Here is a 21,236-nt window from a genome sequence, read left to right on the forward strand (position 1 = left end):
ATAGATATAAAAATGACCTCAAAATAAGTTATTTGGAAAATATGTTTCTAAATAGTTAAATATTTCATTATTTTGTAGTTGAATAGATCTTAATATTTTTCCAACTATCGTTGCTGATATTAATATCAGTATTTCTTTTTAGTAAAAAATGTTTTGAATAAAAAGTAAATTAAGGGTAACTTTACGGATGATCCAGATTTTAAAAATTATACCAAATTAAAATTCATGACTTCAGAACATATCCTGTATACTGAAAATTGCAAATCTACTTTATGAATGTGTATATAATACAGAAAGAACAGTAAAAAAAATCATAATAAGGTAGTTTCATATTTTGTTAGATCAACTTGCCAGTTTATTTTGTTCTGTATCTATCACATATTTGTGAATCTATTCTGATTTGTATTCGTCTACACAAGTGAAGCAAATCCAGATGCTACTGAATATGATAGGTCATCCGTTTTGTGCACCTATCCCAGGAATAGGATCCAGGGCAAAAGAAACCCTCTTCCTTTTTAAAAGTCAGTTCATGAGCTCCTCCTAGGCTGCTCGCTTGACCAGAGTACTGTATTCTTCTCCCAGCTTCTTTTGTTCATTTAGTTTTTCCAGCACTGCATCCATTAAATACGAAGCAAAGGGAAACTGGAAGGGAAACAGAGTAAGAAAAACGATCAGTGAAGCTGAAATATATATACATATATTTCAGCTAAAAAACATTTACTAAGTATCTTGAAGTCATTAGATTTCACTTAGTCCTGACAATGGTACTCCTGCCAGGGAACTGCGTTTGTACTAAAATGGATCCTTCTGATTAGTGTATGTAACTGTTCCTTATCATAAAAATGATAAAAGAGCAGAATAAAATGAAAAAAAGATAAACGCCTTATTGAACAATTCATGGTTTACTGACCATGTTAATGATGTAATCTGCAAGACCAGCAGCTCTGTCATTTATCTTCAATCAGCTGATCAATATGAAGTTACAGTCATCTCTAGGGCACTTATAAGTAGATGCAGCACTACAGGCTGACTGCTCTCAGGAGGGGCAGAGACAGAGCTATCAATACAGTTCCAAGCGCTGGGGGCAAAGGCTTTCAGAGGCATCCAGTGAAACTTGTGACTCAAGGCAGAAAATAACTTCCGAGATCAAGACACAATTAGAGTATTCTAATCAAAACTCTCGCCCCCTTCTCTTTTTGAGTAGTGACGAAAATGGAAGAAGACATATGACAAGATCCCACCCAAAGCAGAGATGGAAATGTTGTCGGGGAGGGAGGTGGTTCCTCCTCCACCCCAAGCTGTGATATCTCCACCCTGGCTTTATTTTACGTTGAAATTAATGTTCAAGTTAGAGAAAAATGTGATTCACAAAGTGGTGGTTACAAAAGTGAATATTTAAGAAGGTGTCCAGGGGAAAAGCATTTTGAAATTCCCTGATATTTCCCTGACATTTTCCTGTAACTTGCAATCTAGTTAAAGGGTGGTTGTAGATGATGTTATACGAAACGGCTAAGCCGTGGAGAAATAGTAGTAGCTGAGGAAGCAAGTTGTTGCCACAGTTATGCTCATTTTTGCTTGATTCTGCCAGGCAGCGCGATCAGTTTTTTATTTAACATGATTTCCCCCTGACTTTTAAACATTTTAATACAGTTTGTTTTCCCCCCCTGATTTATTCCATTTTTTTCACAAATTCTCTGATAATTCCCTGATATTTCCCGAACCGCTGATTTCCCTGATAATTCCCTGATTTCCCTGTTTTCCAGGTTTGCTGGACACCCTGATTTAACTATGAAGCAACTGACTGGTCTTTAGCTCACTTCAGTAAATGAACCCTCTATGAACAGGCCGCCAACAAGTCCTCTAAATTTCTACCACATCAGCCCAACAATTACTGGACAGGCAATTTCCCAAGTGGTCCCTGAATTGTTTGTGAGAATATAAAAAAAACCTAAAACCATAGCAGACAAAAGGAGGGAAAACATTTCTTTTCCTGCAGGTTGTGATATGGAAATCTCAAATGTTGTGGCAGAGGTAACAAAAAGCGGTTTAGCTCGCACATTAAGCAATAATGGAAAATCAATCAGTTGAAAAAAATTGGTTGGCCTGAGAGAGATGCAAGTTTTGTATAACAGGAACTTAGAATAAACAAGTAACTTGAGATATCCAAGGAGACGGGAGACTGCACAAGGCCCTATGCCAGTGATGGTGAATTTTTTCCCCCTCGGGTTCCGAAAACGTGCACATGCGTGCTATTGCATGCTCACGTGTGCCCACACCCATAATTCAATGTCCCTCCTGCCCTATCACCCTATGCATATGCACATGACTCCTCCATGCTTCCAAATTCCCTGCGCATGACACCCACCCCCCGCAGCGCTGTTTCCTGATTCTGGTAGGCCTGGAAGGCCTGTTTTATGCCCTCCCCAGGCTCCAGACACATTCTTGGAGCCTGGAGAGGATGAAATTGCCCACCCTTGACCCTCCAGAGGCTGAAAATGTCCTCTCCAAACCTCTGTGCAAGCTGAAAATTAGCTGACTAGCGTGTATATGGACTCTGGAACTGAGCTAGGGCAACTGCTCACCTACTGGCAGATATGGCTCTGCGTGCTACCGGTGGCACATGTGCCATAGGTTCGCCATTACAGCCCTATGCTGATACTATGGCACTGGCAGCAATGTTTTGCTAACAAGCTACTTTTGCTAACAAGTTGGTAAGTCCAGAAAAGGCTTCTGAATGAGAGATGTCTGACTCCTGCCCAGGGCAAATGGTAATCATGTTGGATTTTCTCAATTATTTGATGTCATCTTGACAAAATCACAAAATTATACTTGGTAATATCAAAAATTTTCTTGACATTTCATATAAGAAAACCTAGAGATGTAGGGAAATTTGTATTTCTCTGTTATGCCTGGGCTTGGAAAAAATAAATTTGATTTTTTCCCCCCTTTGTATTTTAACCTTTAATTCCTGTTTTACTTTTTACTTCTAGGCAGAAGTGGACTTTGTTGTGAGTGTTCCCTGTCAGCCTCTGGAAATGTCAGACTCAAGAAGAAGACGCAGAAGCGGTAATGTACCCTGATTTAAAAGAAGATGGGGAGGGGAGGGGGATGAGAGCGTAGTAGACAATCCATCGGATGTTAGCATGTAAAGTAATTCTTCTTCAGAAAATGGAGGAGTAGCTGATAGTCCTTGGTTAAATCTCAGATTTAGGAGGTCAGAGAAAAGAAGAGAGGAGTTGGGAAAGAGGTTTTGAATCTGCTAATTCAGAATGTGTAAATTAATTAATATATCATATCCGGAGGTGTCCGGAAATGAAGGAAGATTTTGTGTAAATTGCCGAGTGAAAGATGGACGTCTGCCATTGTGTCCAATAAGTAATCCTTTGATGTTTTTGTGATATACTGTGCCAATTAGACTTAACATGAATCAGAAATAAGATGATGCTCATTAGAGAAGACTTATAGATCTGTAGAACGCAACCTGAGAGATCGGAATGTGCCTTCACATACAGCATTGTAATTTTGATGATTTTCCAGCATGTAAGAGAAATGAAGACTATTTAGTTTGAAAATACAAGCCTTGAAAGAGACTTTATGGAGCAGTTGTAGCTTCATTAGAACATGCATCACATAAATTAACAACTGGTTTGCCTAGTGCAGAACCAAAGATGCTTGCATACAGCTTCAAACGCACAGTAATTCCAGGACACCTTCTTGGGCAGCCACAGTGAGTACAGCTGGTGAGGCATGGGAATCAGATGGGCTTCATGGGCAGGGATAGCGAGCCAGAGAGTGCGATATATAGGATGGGATAGCGGGTGGGTTGGTGGACCCAGCTGGTGGCCAGAACTACCGGTTCACCTGAACCAGTCCAAACCAGCAGCAGCCCAGAACCGGCTTCCTGGAAGTATTTTTGTAATGTCTTGTCAAATTTCAAATGTAGTAGTGAAGCCGCAAAGTTGGGCTTTCTGTCCTAACAGAATCAATTTGATGGAATTTAAATCTCTATTTGTAGGTGTCTTCTGTTAAATTGGAGGGGAAAGCCTTGGGTTTACAGGCGGTTTCTGATTTTGATCTATAATATTCAAGCATAGCTAACCTCAGCAATGTGAGAAAAAAATATTTTTGTTATCTATAGTTTTCATACCCAAAGATAAATAAAACAGTATCAAAAATTCAGATGTTTTAAAAGAAATGCTCCTATTTATTTATGCTTAAAATGTGAAGTTATAAAGTACATGTTCTTCTGTATTCAGTTCCCATTCTCTATTCCTCCTTCAGGCTCTATTTTCTGAAGTCTCTCAAACTTGTTTTGCGCTATGTAGGTCTCCATTTACTTTTGATACATCTATTATTTTTAGTGTTTTCTCTTAGATGAATGTATTATTCCACCACTGTCTTGGACTTGTGATTATTCTATACTTTGCTTGCTGTTCATCACGTGGTAAGGCTGCTTTGTCACTGTAAAATGATTTTTAAAGAGATGTTTCTATCTTAATCGTTCAATGCAATCAAGGATAACAGGCATTTGAAATGTTGCAGACATCTTATACATTTATCAGTTTCTGGGACCTGTTCTTATCTAGTTCACTTTATAGACATACATTCTACAGGGCAGTTTTGCAGGATACTTCATCTTCTACTGAGGCCTGTCACATGTTTATTAATAGTCTAGTAATATATTGCCATTTTTCTTCTTTCTTCTGAACATGGTGCCCACTGAATATCTTTGGTTATTTTGGCTGAGGATTGGGTAAATTGAAATCCACCTCGAATATATCAAATTGGGAAAATTTACCCATACAAACTGAAGATGGTTGTTCAAATGTTCCTCTTTTCAACACTCACCTGGAGTGTTGCAAGTTGAACCAAACTTGCATTCTGCAACATGAAAGCATGAGAACTTGAACATTTTTTTCTTCTTTTGATTTTCACCATAAAGCTGTGCTTCTCAAATAGTGGAGCGGGAGAGTGCATGACCCTGGGGAATATGCTTTTTTTTAGCACAAGGAGTAGGGGTTGTTTGCACCGAATAATAGCACACAGCACAGAGTAAGAGATATGAAGTGCATATAACGAACCCTTAAGAGACACCATGGAAAAATATTTAACAGGGATGAAAAGAATTAAGGACAGAGACAGAGATAATGAGACAAACGTAAGACTCCTGAAAGCTAAGATGAGGAAATATGACAAAGCATATGTAGCACTTGGCTTCACTGTGACTATGGTGGGAGACGAGGAAAGATTGGTATGTTTACTGTGTCTAAAAATGTTGGCAGCATACAGAATGAAGTTACCGTATATACTCGAGTATAAGCCGAGTTTTTCAGCCCAAAAATGGGCTAAAAAACACAACCTCGGCTTATACTCGGGTCACTGAGAAGTCACAAGAGGGCGCCATTGCTTGAGCCAGAGACAGGAGGCAACAGCCCCACCCCTCCCTCAGCTCCGACGGCGAGAGGAGAAAAAGGGGATGGGAAGCCAGTGAGGTCAGGGGCGGTGGATTCCTGCTTCTGTCTTCTAGCCACCATCCCCCCCCACCTCACCGGCTTTTTTCCCGTCTCGCATGCCGTCGGAGCTGTGGGAGGGAGGAGAGGAGGGCTGGTGCCTCCTCTCCCTGGCTCAAGCAAAGGAGCCAGCCAAGTGCTCCAACCGCTCCGAGAGGGGGAAAAAAGCAATGGGAAGCCGATGAGGTTGTGTGTGTGTGTGTGTGTGCACGCCCATCCACCCTGCGAAGAATGCCAGCTACCTCTTTGAAGGAGAGGGTGTGTAGCCAAAGTGCCTCCTTTTCCCCTCGCTGAAACCGGGAGGCTTTTTTTTTTTACTCCTTGCTCCCTCCCTGTGTGTATTTGTCAACAAATAAATCCTATCGGAGTCGGCAGGACGGAGGAAGCCCTAGAGCGGCGTGGGGGTGGGGGTGGGGGTGTGAATGAAAGGGAAGCCAAGGCAATGAATTTTAGAGGGCGAGTGTGTGTGTGTGTGTGTGTGTGTGTGCGCATGCCCCCTCTCCCCACCACTGTGAAAAAAGCCAGCTACCTCTTTGAAGGAGCGGGTGTGTAGCCAAAGTGCCTCCTTTTCCCCTCGCTGAAACCGGGAGGCTTTTTTTTTTTTTTACTCCTTGCTCCCTCCCTGTGTGTATTTGTCAACAAATAAACCCTATCGGAGTGCAGCACGGAGGAAGCCCTAGAGCGGTGTGGGGATGGGGATGTGAATGAAAGGGAAGCCAAGGCAACAAAGAAAAAGGGGGAGGATGAATTTTAGAGGGCGAGCGTGTATGTGTGTGTGTGTGTGTATGCCCCCTCTCCCCCCCACCGTGAAAAAAGCCAGCTACCTCTTTGAAGGAGTGGGTGTGTAGCCAAAGTGCCTCCTTTTTCCCTTGCTGAAACTGGGAGGCTTTTTTTTTTTACTCCCTGTGTGTATTTGTCAACAGGTTTACCGTAACTATTCCTTGCTCTCTCTGCATTGCCCTTAGTTGGATTAAAAAGGCCCCCTGCTGTCTGATTCTCCTCCCCCTCCTTTGAAAGGATTTAAACTGTTTAAAAAATGGTATTTTGTGGTAGTTGCTGTCCTTGCTTGGATAGGAACTAATAAGGCAAGAGCTAGACAGGAATTCCTAAAGTGTGTTTGTGAATCTTTAAAAGTTGCCTTTTATAAAGTGGGTTTGAGAGCAAGTTTCAATTAACAAGTATGAGGGGAAGCATTTTACATATTTTAAAAATGAGTTTGATTCTTAATAGGACCTGCATATTTAGGATACAAAACCACAAGAACTGTCTGTGTTTAGCAAGTTTTGCTTGTCTCACTAGTCTGTCTGTCTGTCTGTCTATCTATCTTTCTATCATCTATCTATCTACCTATCTACCTACCTACCTACCTACCTACCTATCTGGTTTTTCATGCTGATAACCTCACAGCAGCTAATGCTGAAGCTCTGTTTGGATATACAGATTTATTTATTTATTTATTTAATTATTTATTTAATTAATTGGATCTGTATGCTGCCCCTCTCCAAGGACTCAGGGTGGCTCACAGCATATATAAAAACAGAACAACAATGTAAATCCAATTAATGATGAGATGATGAGAAGGAATCCTGTTATAAAATTACAGAGCTAGTTTACTGGTTTTCTTTAAAATAAATATTCTCAAACATGTTATCTTCTGATGTTTCAATTAATGTAATTTTATTGGTTTCCATTTTTATAATTTACCAGTAGCCACTGCATTTTCTAACCTCGGCTTATACTCGAGTCAATAAGTTTTCCCAGTTTTTTGTGACAAAAACTGGTGCCTCGGTATATATCCTGCAACCTGCAACTTTTACACTACAAAAACATATGGACTACCCAAATTGACCAGGGTAAATCAATTGATGCAATCTATATAGACTTTTGCAAAGCCTTTGATTCAGTAGTTCACAACAAACGTCTTATGAAACTAAAATCTTATGGCATCTCAGGACCACTGCACAATTGGATATCAGTGTTGCTGTGAAACAGAAAACAAGTGGTCAAAATAGCTAATGCTGTATCTAATCCTGCTCCTGTTAACAGTGGTGTTCCCCAAGGCAGTGTCCTAGGACCTACTCTCTTTATACTGTACATAAATGATCCCTGAGACAATATTACAAGCAATTGTGTTCTCTTTACTGATGATGTCAAGCTATTTAATACCTCCAATAATACTTCTACCCTTCAAAAGGACCTTGACCATGTAGTTGAATGGTCTAACAACTGGCAAATCCAAATATCATCCAACAAATGCTATGTCCTACAAATTGGTAAAAAGAATCCACACTTGTTTTGGATGGCTGTCAGGGCTTCTTTAATAAGCACTTGGGTGAAGAGCCCTGACAGCCATCCAAAACAAATACAACCCCCCGAAGCACATCTTAGATCTGACCAACCACTGCCTGATGAATACATACCTTCATCCACAATGGACAAAGATACAAACAGATAGAAGGAGCCCCCATGGGATCACCCCTGTCACCCGTCATCGCAAACTTATACATGGAATATTTTGAAACCAACGCCTTGGACAAATCTGAACACAAACCCAAACTCTGGCTTAGATATGTAGATGATACCTTCGTAATTTGGCCACATGAGAAAGAAAAACTGGACAGCTTCCTCACACATCTCCAACAGCCTACACCCCAAAATACAATTCACCATGGAAATAGAAATCAACAACCAACTTCCCTTCCTGGATGTCCTAATCTACAAAAACCCCAATGGCTCCCTAGGACATACCGTCTACCAGAAGAAGACACACACCAACCGCTACTTGAACGCAAAATCCCACTACCACCCTGCACAGATCAATTCCGTAGCCAAGACCCTCAATTCCAGAACCAAACGCCTTACATCAAAGGCACCACAGATAAAATCAGCAAAATTCTCTGCAAACACAACATCAAGACAGCCTTTGGTACAGATAAAAAAAATAGCCAACATCCTAAGAAACCCCAAAGACAATATCCAGCTAGAAAACCAGGGAGTTTATCAAATACCATGTAAAATCTGCCCAGCCACATATATATATATACACACACATACATATAAAATAGCATTCATGATAATAAGTTTGCCTGAAGGCTTTCTATTAAACGACTTGTGCCATGAAAGGAAACCGATGGTGTGGCAGGGGAAGCTGGAAAAAGTCAGAAGAGCAAGTGACAGACACCAAACCAAAGAGTTTGGCTTATAGGCAGCTGCCTGAATGAAGCGACAGTTTGACAGCTATTGAAGGTCAAGTGGTTGTTCATTGAAAAAAAATCTTATTAAAGGCTTTTCAAGAAAATAATACAAGGATTTTTTTTTTGTTAGAAAAGAAAAATACAAGATACAAATATAAGTGGAAGAAGAAAGGCATGCAGAGTTTCAGTCTTATTTTAACAAGATGTTAAGGCAGGGAATAAAAGAAAGGGAAAGAGAATAATACCTAGTTCAGGTTTTCTTCAGAGAACCTATTCCGTAGTACCTCTAGATACGAGCTGCTCCACATGCGAGTATTCCAAGTTATGAGCTGCAACGCGAACGAAATTTCTGTTTGACACCCAAGCTCAAATTCGGGATACGAGCCAAGCTTCCGCTAGGTGGTGCAAGAATCTCTTTGCTTCTGGTTATCTCATCGCGAAAAACAAAGTCTAAAGGCATTCGTTCGAGATGCGAGTTGATCGACTTACGAGCTCGGGTCTGGAACGAATTAAACTCGTATGTCGAGGTACCACTGTATTTGGAAATCTAAGATCATTCACGGCAGGAACTGAAAAAAGATGCACTTTCAAAGGCCTTCTTGATACGCAGAGAAGTGGGAACAGAGCAGGAAGGGAAGGCCTCTCTGGTTCTTGAATTTCTCTACCCCTTGCCTTGCAGCTTGACCACATATCAAGATAGTTGACAGATTCATTTGACTGATGACAAGTCGTTTTAAGTCCATCAAAGTGTAGTCTACAGAGTCTTCCATATGAATTAAAATCTGAAAGTCAATAAATATTCCTTTCCTAGACTCTGGTATGACCATATGGTTTAATGGGTGTTTACTTGGCTAGCAATTTGTCACTACTCTCTGCTTTACACTTACGTCCTGTTTATTCAGCTAATTTTTTGTGTCATGATGTACAATCCCTTTTCATCAGCTCCAGCGATGTAGTGCTCAGATTACATTACAGTATATCACAAGCCCAAAGCTATGAAAAAACAGTTTTACTCAAGTCTGTGACAGCTTTGAAGTTAATGGTGCTTGCATTATGTAATAGATCCTTCATGATCTACCTATCATGGCGGTTTTAAACTTCCTTTAATGTAAGGATGCTGGAAGCTTTCCTCTCTGGAGTTCACAAGAGCAAGACCTCTTGAGAAAAGAGACACATATCAGAAAGGCAACTACTAATGTTTTGCTAGACAATGTTTTCAGTGACAGCAAACTCATGTTGTCGTAATGTGACGTATTGGGACTTTGCGCTCCTTTGCTAAACCAGGGATGGACATGGCAGGTGCATTATGCATCCGGCCCGTGGGCCATGAGTTTGATACCCTGTAGTACAGGATTAAACTGAAGGACAATTTTTAAGATGTCTGGTCTGCACCTCTGTCCAGCTGCATTCTGTAGTAATCAGCAAAACTGAGCAACTATTATAAAAATAAAAGAATTCCCCAGCCAATACCTTTTAAACAGGGTCAACATTTTTTGGTGGTGTTATGTGGTCAATGTAATTAGTCAAGAAGGATCCACAAATATTAGCAATTTAGATAGAAAATAGGTTTAAAGTATTACAAAAAGAACATAGAGTGGGTTTTCGTCATCCATGAGTGTAATCTCAACATACAGTTTCACTCTATTTATTTATAAAAGTATGGTACATAAATAACAAACTAAGCAAGGAGATGTGTTTAGTTCAGAAGGATAACTAGCTTAGTGAAATAATTTATCTTTATTGTATTGCCTATACATTTCTAAGGCTATGTGTCATAGCATAGATCTTCCAGTTCTATATTTGTGTGTTTCTTTCATTAAGAATTGTTGGCTTCCTTTCACGTTAGGCCATCATATTCATTAATTTGGCTTTTCTTGAAAAGTACATGAGTACTGTTACACAGTACCCGATTAATGGCTATAGCTGCCATTGCTTTACTCCTTTTCCTATGTATTGTATTTTTTGAAGTATAAGACACACTTTCCCACACACACACACCAAAAGGTGAAATTTCAGTGCGTCTTATACATCGAATGCAGCCATTTTTGCTGTTCTGAAGCCCCACCACCATATCCCATTTTTGTGAAAAATGGGGCAGTTTTTCCACAAAAATGGGGTAGACAGAGGATGTGGGAAACCTTCAGAGAGCTCCTGGCTGTTGGGGGATGGCAAAATTGTCCCCATTTTTGCAAAAAGTGGGCCTTTTTTTGGCCACTTTTTTTTTTTTTTTTTTTTTTTTTTTGCAAAAATGGGGTGGGCAAAGGATCTAGGAAATCTGCAGAAAGCTCCTGGGGGCTGGGGGAAGGCAAAAATGCCCAACTTCTTGTAAAAAAACCGGCCCATTTTTCACAAATATGGGGACATTTTTGCCATCCCCCAACACCCAGGAGTTCTCTGCAGACTTCCCAAATCCTTTGGTCACCCATTTTTGTGAAAAAAATGGCAAAAAATGGGGACATGTTTGCCATTCCACAGTACCCAGGAGCTCTCTGCAGGCTTCCCAGACCTTTTGCTCACCCAATTTTTGCAAAAAAAATGAGAAAAAACAGGTGAGCTTTTGCCTTCTAATTACCCCCTCTAGCCTGACTGGGGGAGAAATTCAGGGAGTTGAAGTCCACTAGTCTTAAAGCTGTCAAGTTTGAAGACCCCTGGGTTAGGGGTTGGGGTACAAGGGTCTTCAAACTTGGAAAGTTTAAGACTTGTGGACTTCAACTCCCATTCCTGAGTTAGCATGACTGGAGGAGGAATTCTGGGAGTTGAAGTCCATAAGTCTTAAAGCTGTCAAATTTGAAGTTTGTAGCAAATGTACAGTGGTACCTCAAGATACGAACCCCTCGTCTTACGAACAACTCGTGATACGAACCCGGGGTTCAGAAAAATTTTGCCTCTTCTTACGAACTTTTTTCGAGTTACGAACCGGCGTCCGGAGACTGCTGGGAAGCCGCGCGGCTGTTTTAAAAGGTGACAGCTGGGCGGCGGGGCTTCCCAGAAGCCTCCCGAACGCCGGTTCGTAACTCGAACAAAGTTCGTAAGAAGAGGCAAAATTTTTCTGAACCCCGGGTTCGGTTCGGGAGGTTGCTGGGAAGCCCCCCAGCCTGGCTGTCACCTTTTAAAACAGCCGCGCCGCTTCCCAGCTGTCTCCCGAAGCCGAACGCGGAAGTTCGGCTTTGGCGTTCGGCTTCAGGAGACAGCTGGGAAGCGGCGCGGCTGTTTTAAAAGGTCGCAGCTGGCCTGAGGGGCTTCCCAGCACCCCCCAGAACCCCGAACCCAGGTTGGGGGGGGGGTGCTGGGAAGCCCTCCAGGCCGGCTGTCACCTTTTAAAACAGCCGCGCAGCTTCCCAGCAGTCGCCGAAAGCCGTTTTTTTGCGGGGGTTTTTTGGTTGCATGGATTAATTGACATTACATTGTTTCCTATGGGAAACAATGTTTCGTCTTACGAACCTTTCGTCATACGAACCTCCTCCTTGCACCAATTAAGTTCGTATCATGAGGTATTACTGTACATGGTTGTAAAAAGTATACATGTATTCTGCCACACTGGTATTTTATTAAATAATGTATTAATACACCATTTGGCTCACAATACTTTTTTCTTTGTTTTCCACCTCTAAAATCTGTGTGCATCTTATACTCCCAAAAATATGGTATGTGCCTCTTTGGTCACTGTGAGCATATTTTAAATATGGCAACCATTTTGCTGCAGCAGCCATGATCCACTATATTCAATTCTGCTCCAATTAAATTGATGTATGATAGGATTGCTCTGTAACATAATTGAAAGTTCTAATTCATGGTTGTCAAACTCACGCCCTCCGGGCCAGGTGCAGCCCATGCTTTCCACACCTGGTTTAGCGAAAGGGGAAAATGTCATGATACATCATGTAACGCCGCTGTAACAATGTGAGCTTGGCACCCTGGTCTATTTATATGCAATAATCACTGGAGGAAGAGTTAACTTATCCAGACAGACTATTCAGTTCCAAACAAAAGCAGGATAGCACATGCAGGGCGCCTCCACTTGGTCTGGAAAGCGCTGCTTCCTAGGAAGAACATCACAACAAGTAAGAAACCAGCCTTGTGATAGTGTTGTAAAAAATAGAGTGGAAGCTATTTTGGCTTTTTAGAGGCCCTGCTTTAAGTCCCACCCTTAAATTATGCACAACAGACTACAACGACGACAACAACAACAAAAGAAGAAATACTTTTTTTATTCTACCTTTCTGTTATCAGATACTGTGTTACCAAATCCCTTTTATGGAACATTGGGTGGTTGATGGACCTTATTTTTACCCTATTCTCAAGACAGAATGTTCTCGAATACAGCTCATCTGTCTGGAACCCACTCCACATCTCAGACATCAACACTCTCGAAAACGTCCAAAGATATTTCACCAGAAGAGCCCTTCACTCCTCCACTCGAAACAGAATACCCTATGAAAATAGACTAACTATCCTGGGTCTTGAAAGCTTAGAACTGTGGCGCCTAAAACACGATTTAAGTGTTGCCCACAAGATCATATGCTGCAACGTCCTTCCGGTCAACGACTACTTCAGCTTCAACCACAACAACACAAGAGCACGCAACAGATTCAAACTTAATATTAACCGCTCCAAACTTGACTGTAAAAAATATGACTTTAACAATCGAGTTGTCGAAGCGTGGAACTCATTACCGGATTCAATAGTGTCAACCCCTAACCCCCAACATTTCTCCCTTAGACTCTCTACGATTGACCTCTCCAGGTTCCTAAGAGGCCAGTAAGGGGCGTGCATAAGTGCACTGGTGTGCCTATCGTCCCCTGTCCAATTGTCTTTCCTTATCTCATATATTATATATATTCTCCCCCTCCCATCTACTTCTCTTCTTTTTTACTTTATATCTTTATATATATTACTTAATGTCTATTCTCTTCCATATGTATTGTATATTGGACAAAGAATAAATAAAAAATAAAAAAATAAACATATTCTCTGTCTAACTGTACCTATTTCACCTATTCTGTATTTATCAGATGTAACTCTTTTTTTACTTCTTTCTTCCTCACTCCAAATCCTTTTTCTCTTTAAGATAATACTCCCGAGAACCTTGTTATTTATCTTTATGACTTGTTTTGGAAATTTCTTTTCGGTGTGTCTGAGCAGCAAGATAAAAACCACACAAACATATATATCGATATTGGTATATCTGTTCAGCAGTTATCAGAGATATATTTGCTCACCAACATATTATTATTAACAACTGCAAGAGGTGGCTAGTTCAATCCCCTTCTGTATCAACTTCAGTATAAAATTCTAGTGGAAATGTAATCTACACCAGTGGTGGTGGCCTGCTTTATTATTATCCTCCTGGGGAATCTTTAAATGACAATAAAGAACAACTAGTGTTCACATGAAACTGCTCCCTCCCAAATTCTAATGTAGCACTAAAACGGTGCATGTCAGCAATAAAAATAAAACGTCTATGACATTTTAAATGTTATCATACTGTCACAGTGGAATAAAATTAGCTTGAAAAATGATCTAAAGGGTTGTGATGCTGTTCATTTATGTACAACAGCAACAGCAGCAGTTTCCCTGTGTTCATAAAGGTTTCTCCATTAAATTTACCTCCAGTCAATAATTAGGAGTCCACAAATAAACCTAGGCAATTAAATCAATACTGTTGGGCAATTATGTTCCAGAGGCCAGGCTTGATGTCACAAGAAGACACTATATCAAACTTCAGAATTAAGTGATCTCATGTACTTTGCTGCAAGGCATTTTGTAAGCGAAGAAAGAAAGGGTGGTGGGGGAACAGAGAGAAAGCCCAGCATATCAGAGAGCTGATGTGAACGTGTAAATGTTTTGAATGGGTTATGTTAAATCATAGAGAGAGGCTCTGATTTCTTCCAGCTTCTTAGCTAGTGTGCAGTCCCATAGAAGAAGCAAGAAGTCCCTTCCCATACAGCATTTGCCAGGAACATAAGAGGATTCTGGCTCTCCAGAAAAATGGGCTGATGCATACTGTAGTGTCTCAACATATCATTATATATCTTTTTTTAAAAAAAATTAGCTCCTTCAGATTCATCCTCATGCCATTTTATTCTTATTCAGGTATGTTTCTTAGGAAATACTTTTCTTTATGTAAGGAACTGAACTGTTCTCATCTTCCTGTGGCAAGCCATGATTAGAGCAATTTAAAGGCTGTAAAATGAAATAAAATGTGAACAGTATTAATTTGCAGAGATTAAAAACCTAAACAAAGTTAGAAACTCAGATCGCTACAAATTTGTATTTGTGTTTATGGGAAATAAAATCAAATACAATAAAAAATTTAGCGCACACTTACTTTGGAGTAAGCTGTATCGAATTAAGCTGGACAATCTAAAAGTTTTTGCTATGGTGAGAAATTAAAAATAATATGAGAGTGCCCCTTGTATCAGAATAGATCCAGATTCCTTATGCTTAACTATTGGTGCAAATGTAATTCTGGACAATTAAGAATATTGATTAAAAGATAGAGCAAGCAAAATGAGAGCATTGCCTTATATTGTTTTCCTTACTCACCTCCAAAGCATATAAACCAGATCACAAGAAATAATTATATGCTTTATTCTAAGCCCATCAGATTCCACTTGGAATAGTGTGACCGGTTCCAGGCATCACAATTCAAAAATGACTATGCCTTATTAGAACAAGTCCAACATGATGGTGAAAATCTGGAAACCAATCCCTATGGAGAGCTAAAGAATCTGTGAACATTTAGCTTTCAAAAAAGTAGACCGAGAAGATAAAACAATTTTCAAATATCTGAAAAGGTTGTCACATAGGAGAGGATGTGGATTTATCTTCTATTGCTCTAGAATAGTGATGGTGAACCTTCTTTTCCTCAGGTGTCGAAAGCATGTGGCCGTGTGCCCACACCCATAATTCAATGTCTGGAGAATGGCGAAAATGGCCTCCCCTCCCACCATAGGCCCTCTACAACAGCCCATTTCCCAACCTCTGGTGGACCCAGTAGGCCCATTTTTTGCCCTCCCCAGGCTCCAGAGGCAAAAATGCCCTCCTCCAATCCCTGGAGACTCTCCACAAGCTGAAAATGCCGTCCCACACATGCACATTGGAGTTGAACTATGGTAATGGCTTGCGTTCCACCTGTGGCACCCATGCCATAGGTTTGCCATCACTGCTCTAGAGCAAACAGATTGAAACTGCAACGAAGTACCTTCAGGGTAAATAAGAGGAGGACCTTCCTGATTGCATAAATAAAAATATTGCCTGACAAAATAGTGAATTCTCCATTGGAGGTTTCTAAACAGAGGGTGAGCAATAACCCATCAAAAATATTCTACTGAGCAGGAAGTTGGAGTAGATCATCTTTCCAACTTTAAGGTTCTATTAAATATCACTACTTCAGCATCAATGTTACCCCCTAATAAGTTCTTTCTTGGAGCCCAAATCTTATTTAGCATTAGCCATTGTAAACATTGGTGACAAGTGAGTAGTAATACAGAGTTAAGTTAGAGCACAGTGATAATCTGTTTGATAACCAAGTAAGGAGAAGCATTTGCTCCTAGTACCAGATCCAAATCTCTTAATCACAATGAAGAGTAATCAGAGTTACATGTGAATCAATTCTGGAATTCAATTGTACAATTGGTATTTCCAGTTGAAGTCACATTAGCAGAATTTGTTGACAATCAAGTTATTGACACTTCTTTAGCAAAAATATTTTGATAATAAATAGCAGCTGTAATATAAGATTTGACTATAAATTTTCAACTAAGTAAAAAAACGTGCTCTACCCTCATCTGGATGATAAAAAACAGCTTTATACTATCACCACCACTGCTTATTTATAATTCCTGAGCAGAAACGATGTGGATACCAATCAGTGCAATAAGTACCAAGATGTGTGTCATGAGCATATTTTAAAAGCACTTGTCTTTCAGCCCCATTAACAAAATGAAAATGAAAAAAATGCATTACAGTCGACAGAAGTTTGAAAAATCCAGTTTATGTTGTCAGCCATCTTGAAACAAAAGCTGCCTCGCTATGACTAGAAAAGCAGGCTCTCACCTGCCAATAAGCTGCCCTTGATCACTTACAAGAGGGGTGCCTCCCAGCAGACTGTGTGTGTATTAAAAAAAAGACTTGAAAGAGAAGAAAAAGTATCACACAGGTCACAGCAGCGGTCTCAATGGACCCCTCAGGGATTTCAACTAGTCTCAGCCTTGTCATCCTCTATGCAGCTTTCCACTCTGCCCAGAAAATGTCGATAGGAAAATGTTTGAGGGGCCTCTGGTGGAAATTTTTTCATTCTTTCTGCATTGACAGGATGCCAAATCAATATTTACTTCCCACTAACAAGCTGCTTGAGGTCTCAGTAGAAAATATTGTAGAGAATGCGGGAAGACATGGTAATAAACAGCTGTCTGGCTGTGAGGAAAACATGAATTGACTGGAAACAGGTCCATAGTAAAAGGTCACTGAAACCCATGAACTCCTCAGGTGTCCATATCAACTACTAACTTTAAAGGCACATAATAAAAAAATCTCTTTTTTAAAAAAGACGGATGAGAGAATGGATCCTTTTCTTTCCACTAAGGATACAGATGGGCTCAATAATTTAATTAATACATTTGCCTGTATCCCTAGATGTTTTAGTTTCTATCTGTAAAGTTAGCTCAAACAAATATAGTGCTAACCTGTCCTCCATCTCACTCAAAACCTCTCAGGCTATCAGAAAAAAAGCTTACAAAATGCACTTGAATTTGGAGAACTTTTTAAATTATTAAAAAAACACAATCAAGAGAAAAGAGTTTAATTAATAATCTAATAAAGATAATTTACAAATTAGTTTAAACAAGTTTGATATTCATTAATTAAATCTATACCTGTACTTTTCATATTAATGTGAATTCTTTCAAGGGATCCAAATTTTTTCATGGCATTGGACCTACATGCCATTGGACCAGAATACCTCCGGAACCGCCTTCTACCGCACAAATCCCAGCGGCCGATAAGGTCCCACAGAGTTGGCCTTCTCCAGGTCCCATCGACCAAACAATGTCACTTGGCGGGCCCCAGGGGAAGAGCCTTTTCTGTTGCGGCCCCGGCCCTCTGGAATCAACTCCCCCTGGAGATTAGAACGGCCCCCACCCTCCTTATCTTTCGCAAATTACTCAAGACCCACCTATATCGCCAGGCATGGGGGAACTAAGACATCTCCCCCAGGATTTTATATATTTTATGTTTGGTATGTATGTGCTGTATGGTTTTAATTGTTGGGGTTTTATATATCTTTTTTAATATTAGATTTGTTCTATCGTTATACTGCCTTTTGTTATTGTTGTGAGCCGCCCCGAGTCTTCGGAGAGGGGCGGCATACAAATCTAATAAATTATTATTATCATTATTATTGTTATTGTTATTGTTGTTATTATTATTATTATTATTATTATTATTATTATTATTTTTCAACTCGCTCTCTTTTTCCGTAGCTTTGGGATGATTAACCAATGGATCTTGGGCTGCACCTCATTGGTATTTTTTAATCCCCTCCACTTCAGTTTCCCTGCCTTCCTGGATAAGGAAGTAAGGTGTCTTCATTTTGCAAGCATTCCTCTGACTTGCAAATAAGAGGTGGTTTCAGAAAAAAATAATGGCTTTGGAGTACTGCTGTTGGCTTGGCCAAGACATGCCATTCTCAGACATTTTTTAATTGGAAAATGGCAAACCTATGTGAGAGGTTATAGCCTTATTATGATTTCTGAGTTCCTAGTAAAAGCGGCACCTGTCCGATGACATGGATACAAAATGTTGCAATGGGATCTATCTTTGGAAATGTCTCTGAAACGAACTGATAGAAGCTTCTTCCATCAGAAAATAGTAGATCACTCAAAAGATATTTGTAATAACCGCAATAGCCTATGACAATTTTCCATTTATTAACAAAATGAGAACCTACCAATAGAAAAAGGAGCAGAATGAGACACTCTCAAATGTTCTGGCTTGGCCACCATTAAATTCTTTGTTACAGGAGTTCAGGGTCTCTTCAACCAAGCTGTGAGGATGCCATTCAGAGTACCCTCTCCCCAAGTTACTTAAGTACATTGAAGAAAATTATCCCTTTCAACCTTCAGATTGAACAAATGGACCATCACCATCATTAATTACAACCATATTTTTTTGACCAAGATGGAGACAGGGTTTTTTTCATTAAATAATAGACCTCTGGAGGTCATTTGAATGAAGGCCTCTCTGATCTACCCCTCTAAAGCAGCTGTTCAGTGTAAGGTGCTTCAAAGCCCTTGTGAAACCTCTAATAGAATAAAGGCTAAATTATTTGCAGAGGTCTATTAAGTAAGTATCTGTCAACATGAACTATATAAACCACAGTCTTGGTTACAATTGAATACCTGTCCTTCCAGAAGTTTTTGCAGATAGTCCAACCATTCTTTGTCACTTTCATATTCCATTTTCATCTGTTCTGTTTCCTAAAAAATAAAATTTAAAAATCCTGTACAAATTGTCTATTATGCTACAGTCAAGTTGGTGCTAGCACGACTTGCCCAGAAGACCACCCTACCGATAGCTATTCTTAAAAAGTGGATAAAAAGCAGAAAGAGGAAAAATCTGTTTCCTTGACAATTTCCAGACTGTTTATTTTTTACAGCTGTACTATGGTCTCAGCTTGACTTTAGCTCCCCAATTGATGAAGCTCAACCATTCTGTATTTTGTCACCAATTAGGAACCAGCAGCCATCTAATTTAATTGCAAAATGAAGGCTGTTCAGAGCTTTGGCACTTTAACATATAAAAAAACAATGACTTTCTGCATTGTGCCTGGGTTCTAGCGATGTTATGGATACATCAACAGTGAGCTCGATAACAATTTTTAAAAAAATTGCCAGTGCATATTTTAGAACATTTTTTTCAACTTCCTAATCTAGCTTTATGATTTCCTGGTGATCTCTCTTCCAACCTGTCTCCATTTAGTTTTTAAAGATCAAGCTAGAATTAGCTTGTTACTGCACCTAACTGGGAATTTAGGCAAATAAAAGTTAAAATTGCTGAAAGCAGATGTAAGCAGAATGTAGCTCAACTATCTGTAACAGATGAATTATGTTTTCTAATTCATTACTTTGTAACAATAGCAAATCTTTTGCCATTGTTTCCTAATTGTACTACTGAAAATGAGGAAACTTGGGGAAAGCAGATTTTAGTGTGGAAGGACTACAAGGTCAATTAATTTATCCTGGCACTCAAAACACATTCCTAGGCTCAAAAGTGTTTAATTCTAAGTGTATGGTTTATGCACCTTTCCCCAGGTCAATGAAACTTGAAGCTGCAGCAAAAAATTCAATAGACTGTGTAAGTCTGAACTACCTATCCTTCTCTTAAGAGATCAAAATTAGATTTAGGGCTCACAATAGTAACAAAAAATGCTTCATTGATATCCCACATTTAGATAGCAGTGGAGGCCTGACTGACTTAAGATATGGGGAGTAATTTTTAACGATCCCTATAAAGGGAATTTATCAATAAGAGGCAGATGGCAAAAAATACTTATTTTGGCACATATGGAACTTTGAAAGTTCAGTGGTTAAAATAATAGGAGAATTGAGATCTGATAAAGGATATTAGCTCAATACTAGCAAGATAAAAAAAATTAAAAGGTGAGATTCTTATTTAAATAAACTAAGGACATCAGGTAAATTGATTGTTTATTACATATAAAAAATAGTAAAACAAGTCTAAAGGAATTTGATTTTTCTTAACCCATTGATTTATAGGAACCTATGTCATTTTATACACACACACACACAAAAGATTTAGAATGAATTTTTAGACAAATTGGTATAACTTACCTCATCATTTACAACATCAAGAATCTCATCTAAATCAGTTTTTGAAATATTAAGTATTGATGCTGCCAAGGACTGAGCCCGGTGAACAGATTCTTTGGAAATGTTACCACCACATTTTTTATCTTCCTGCATTTTTTTAACACATCTGATTTGTGTTCGCATTTCTTTCACATTATGCTGTAGCTCAGTGGCCAAGCTCTGTGAAGATAAAAATAGGTAAAAGTATTTATGATTAATTACCTACTTTCAACATATTGCAACCCACACATTTGTGAAAATAAACAATTCAGCAAAATGCAGTTGTCGTTCTAATACAAATCAAACAAAGTAGGCTAGAAATGACAATATCTACATCCACATTTATATCTGAATACGTATAGGATAAAATGAATATGCCAAGGCATATCTAATAATACTTCTTTTTGTTTATTAGTTGAAACAAATAAATAAATACATTTTCAAATTAAGTAACTAAAGGCAAAAACATGGGTTTTTTAAAAAAAAAATATATTCCACACTTACAATTAAGAATTCTCAGAGGCTGCTACAGTAGTAAATTTGCCACTATTTTAAGGCCTGTTTGGATCTAGATCAGTGGTTCTCAATTTTTGTTTTTCCCACTGGACCACTTAAAGTTTCTGGTCTTAGTAGACACCTAGGATTTTTTGTTCATTCTCCAA

The 21,236-nt window shown here is 39.3% G+C and overlaps 1 protein-coding gene across 2 annotated transcripts in view; it reads right to left on the reverse strand.

Moving 5' to 3' along the window:
• Positions 1–325: 325 nt before the first annotated feature.
• Positions 326–21,236, reverse strand: part of CNTLN (centlein) — a 243,510-nt gene continuing 222,599 nt past the window's right edge. For both annotated transcript variants that reach the window (XM_070742532.1, XM_070742531.1), the window contains exons 24-26: positions 20,557–20,754; positions 19,105–19,182; positions 326–642 (exon numbers count right to left, since the gene is read on the reverse strand). In XM_070742532.1, coding sequence (XP_070598633.1) covers positions 541–642; positions 19,105–19,182; positions 20,557–20,754 — 378 coding nt within the window. In that variant the 3' untranslated portion in view covers positions 326–540. The remainder of the gene's footprint in view (positions 643–19,104; positions 19,183–20,556; positions 20,755–21,236) is intronic.

This window comes from Erythrolamprus reginae, chromosome 2, assembly GCF_031021105.1.
Source record: "Erythrolamprus reginae isolate rEryReg1 chromosome 2, rEryReg1.hap1, whole genome shotgun sequence".
NCBI classification, from domain to species: Eukaryota; Metazoa; Chordata; class Lepidosauria; order Squamata; family Dipsadidae; genus Erythrolamprus; species Erythrolamprus reginae.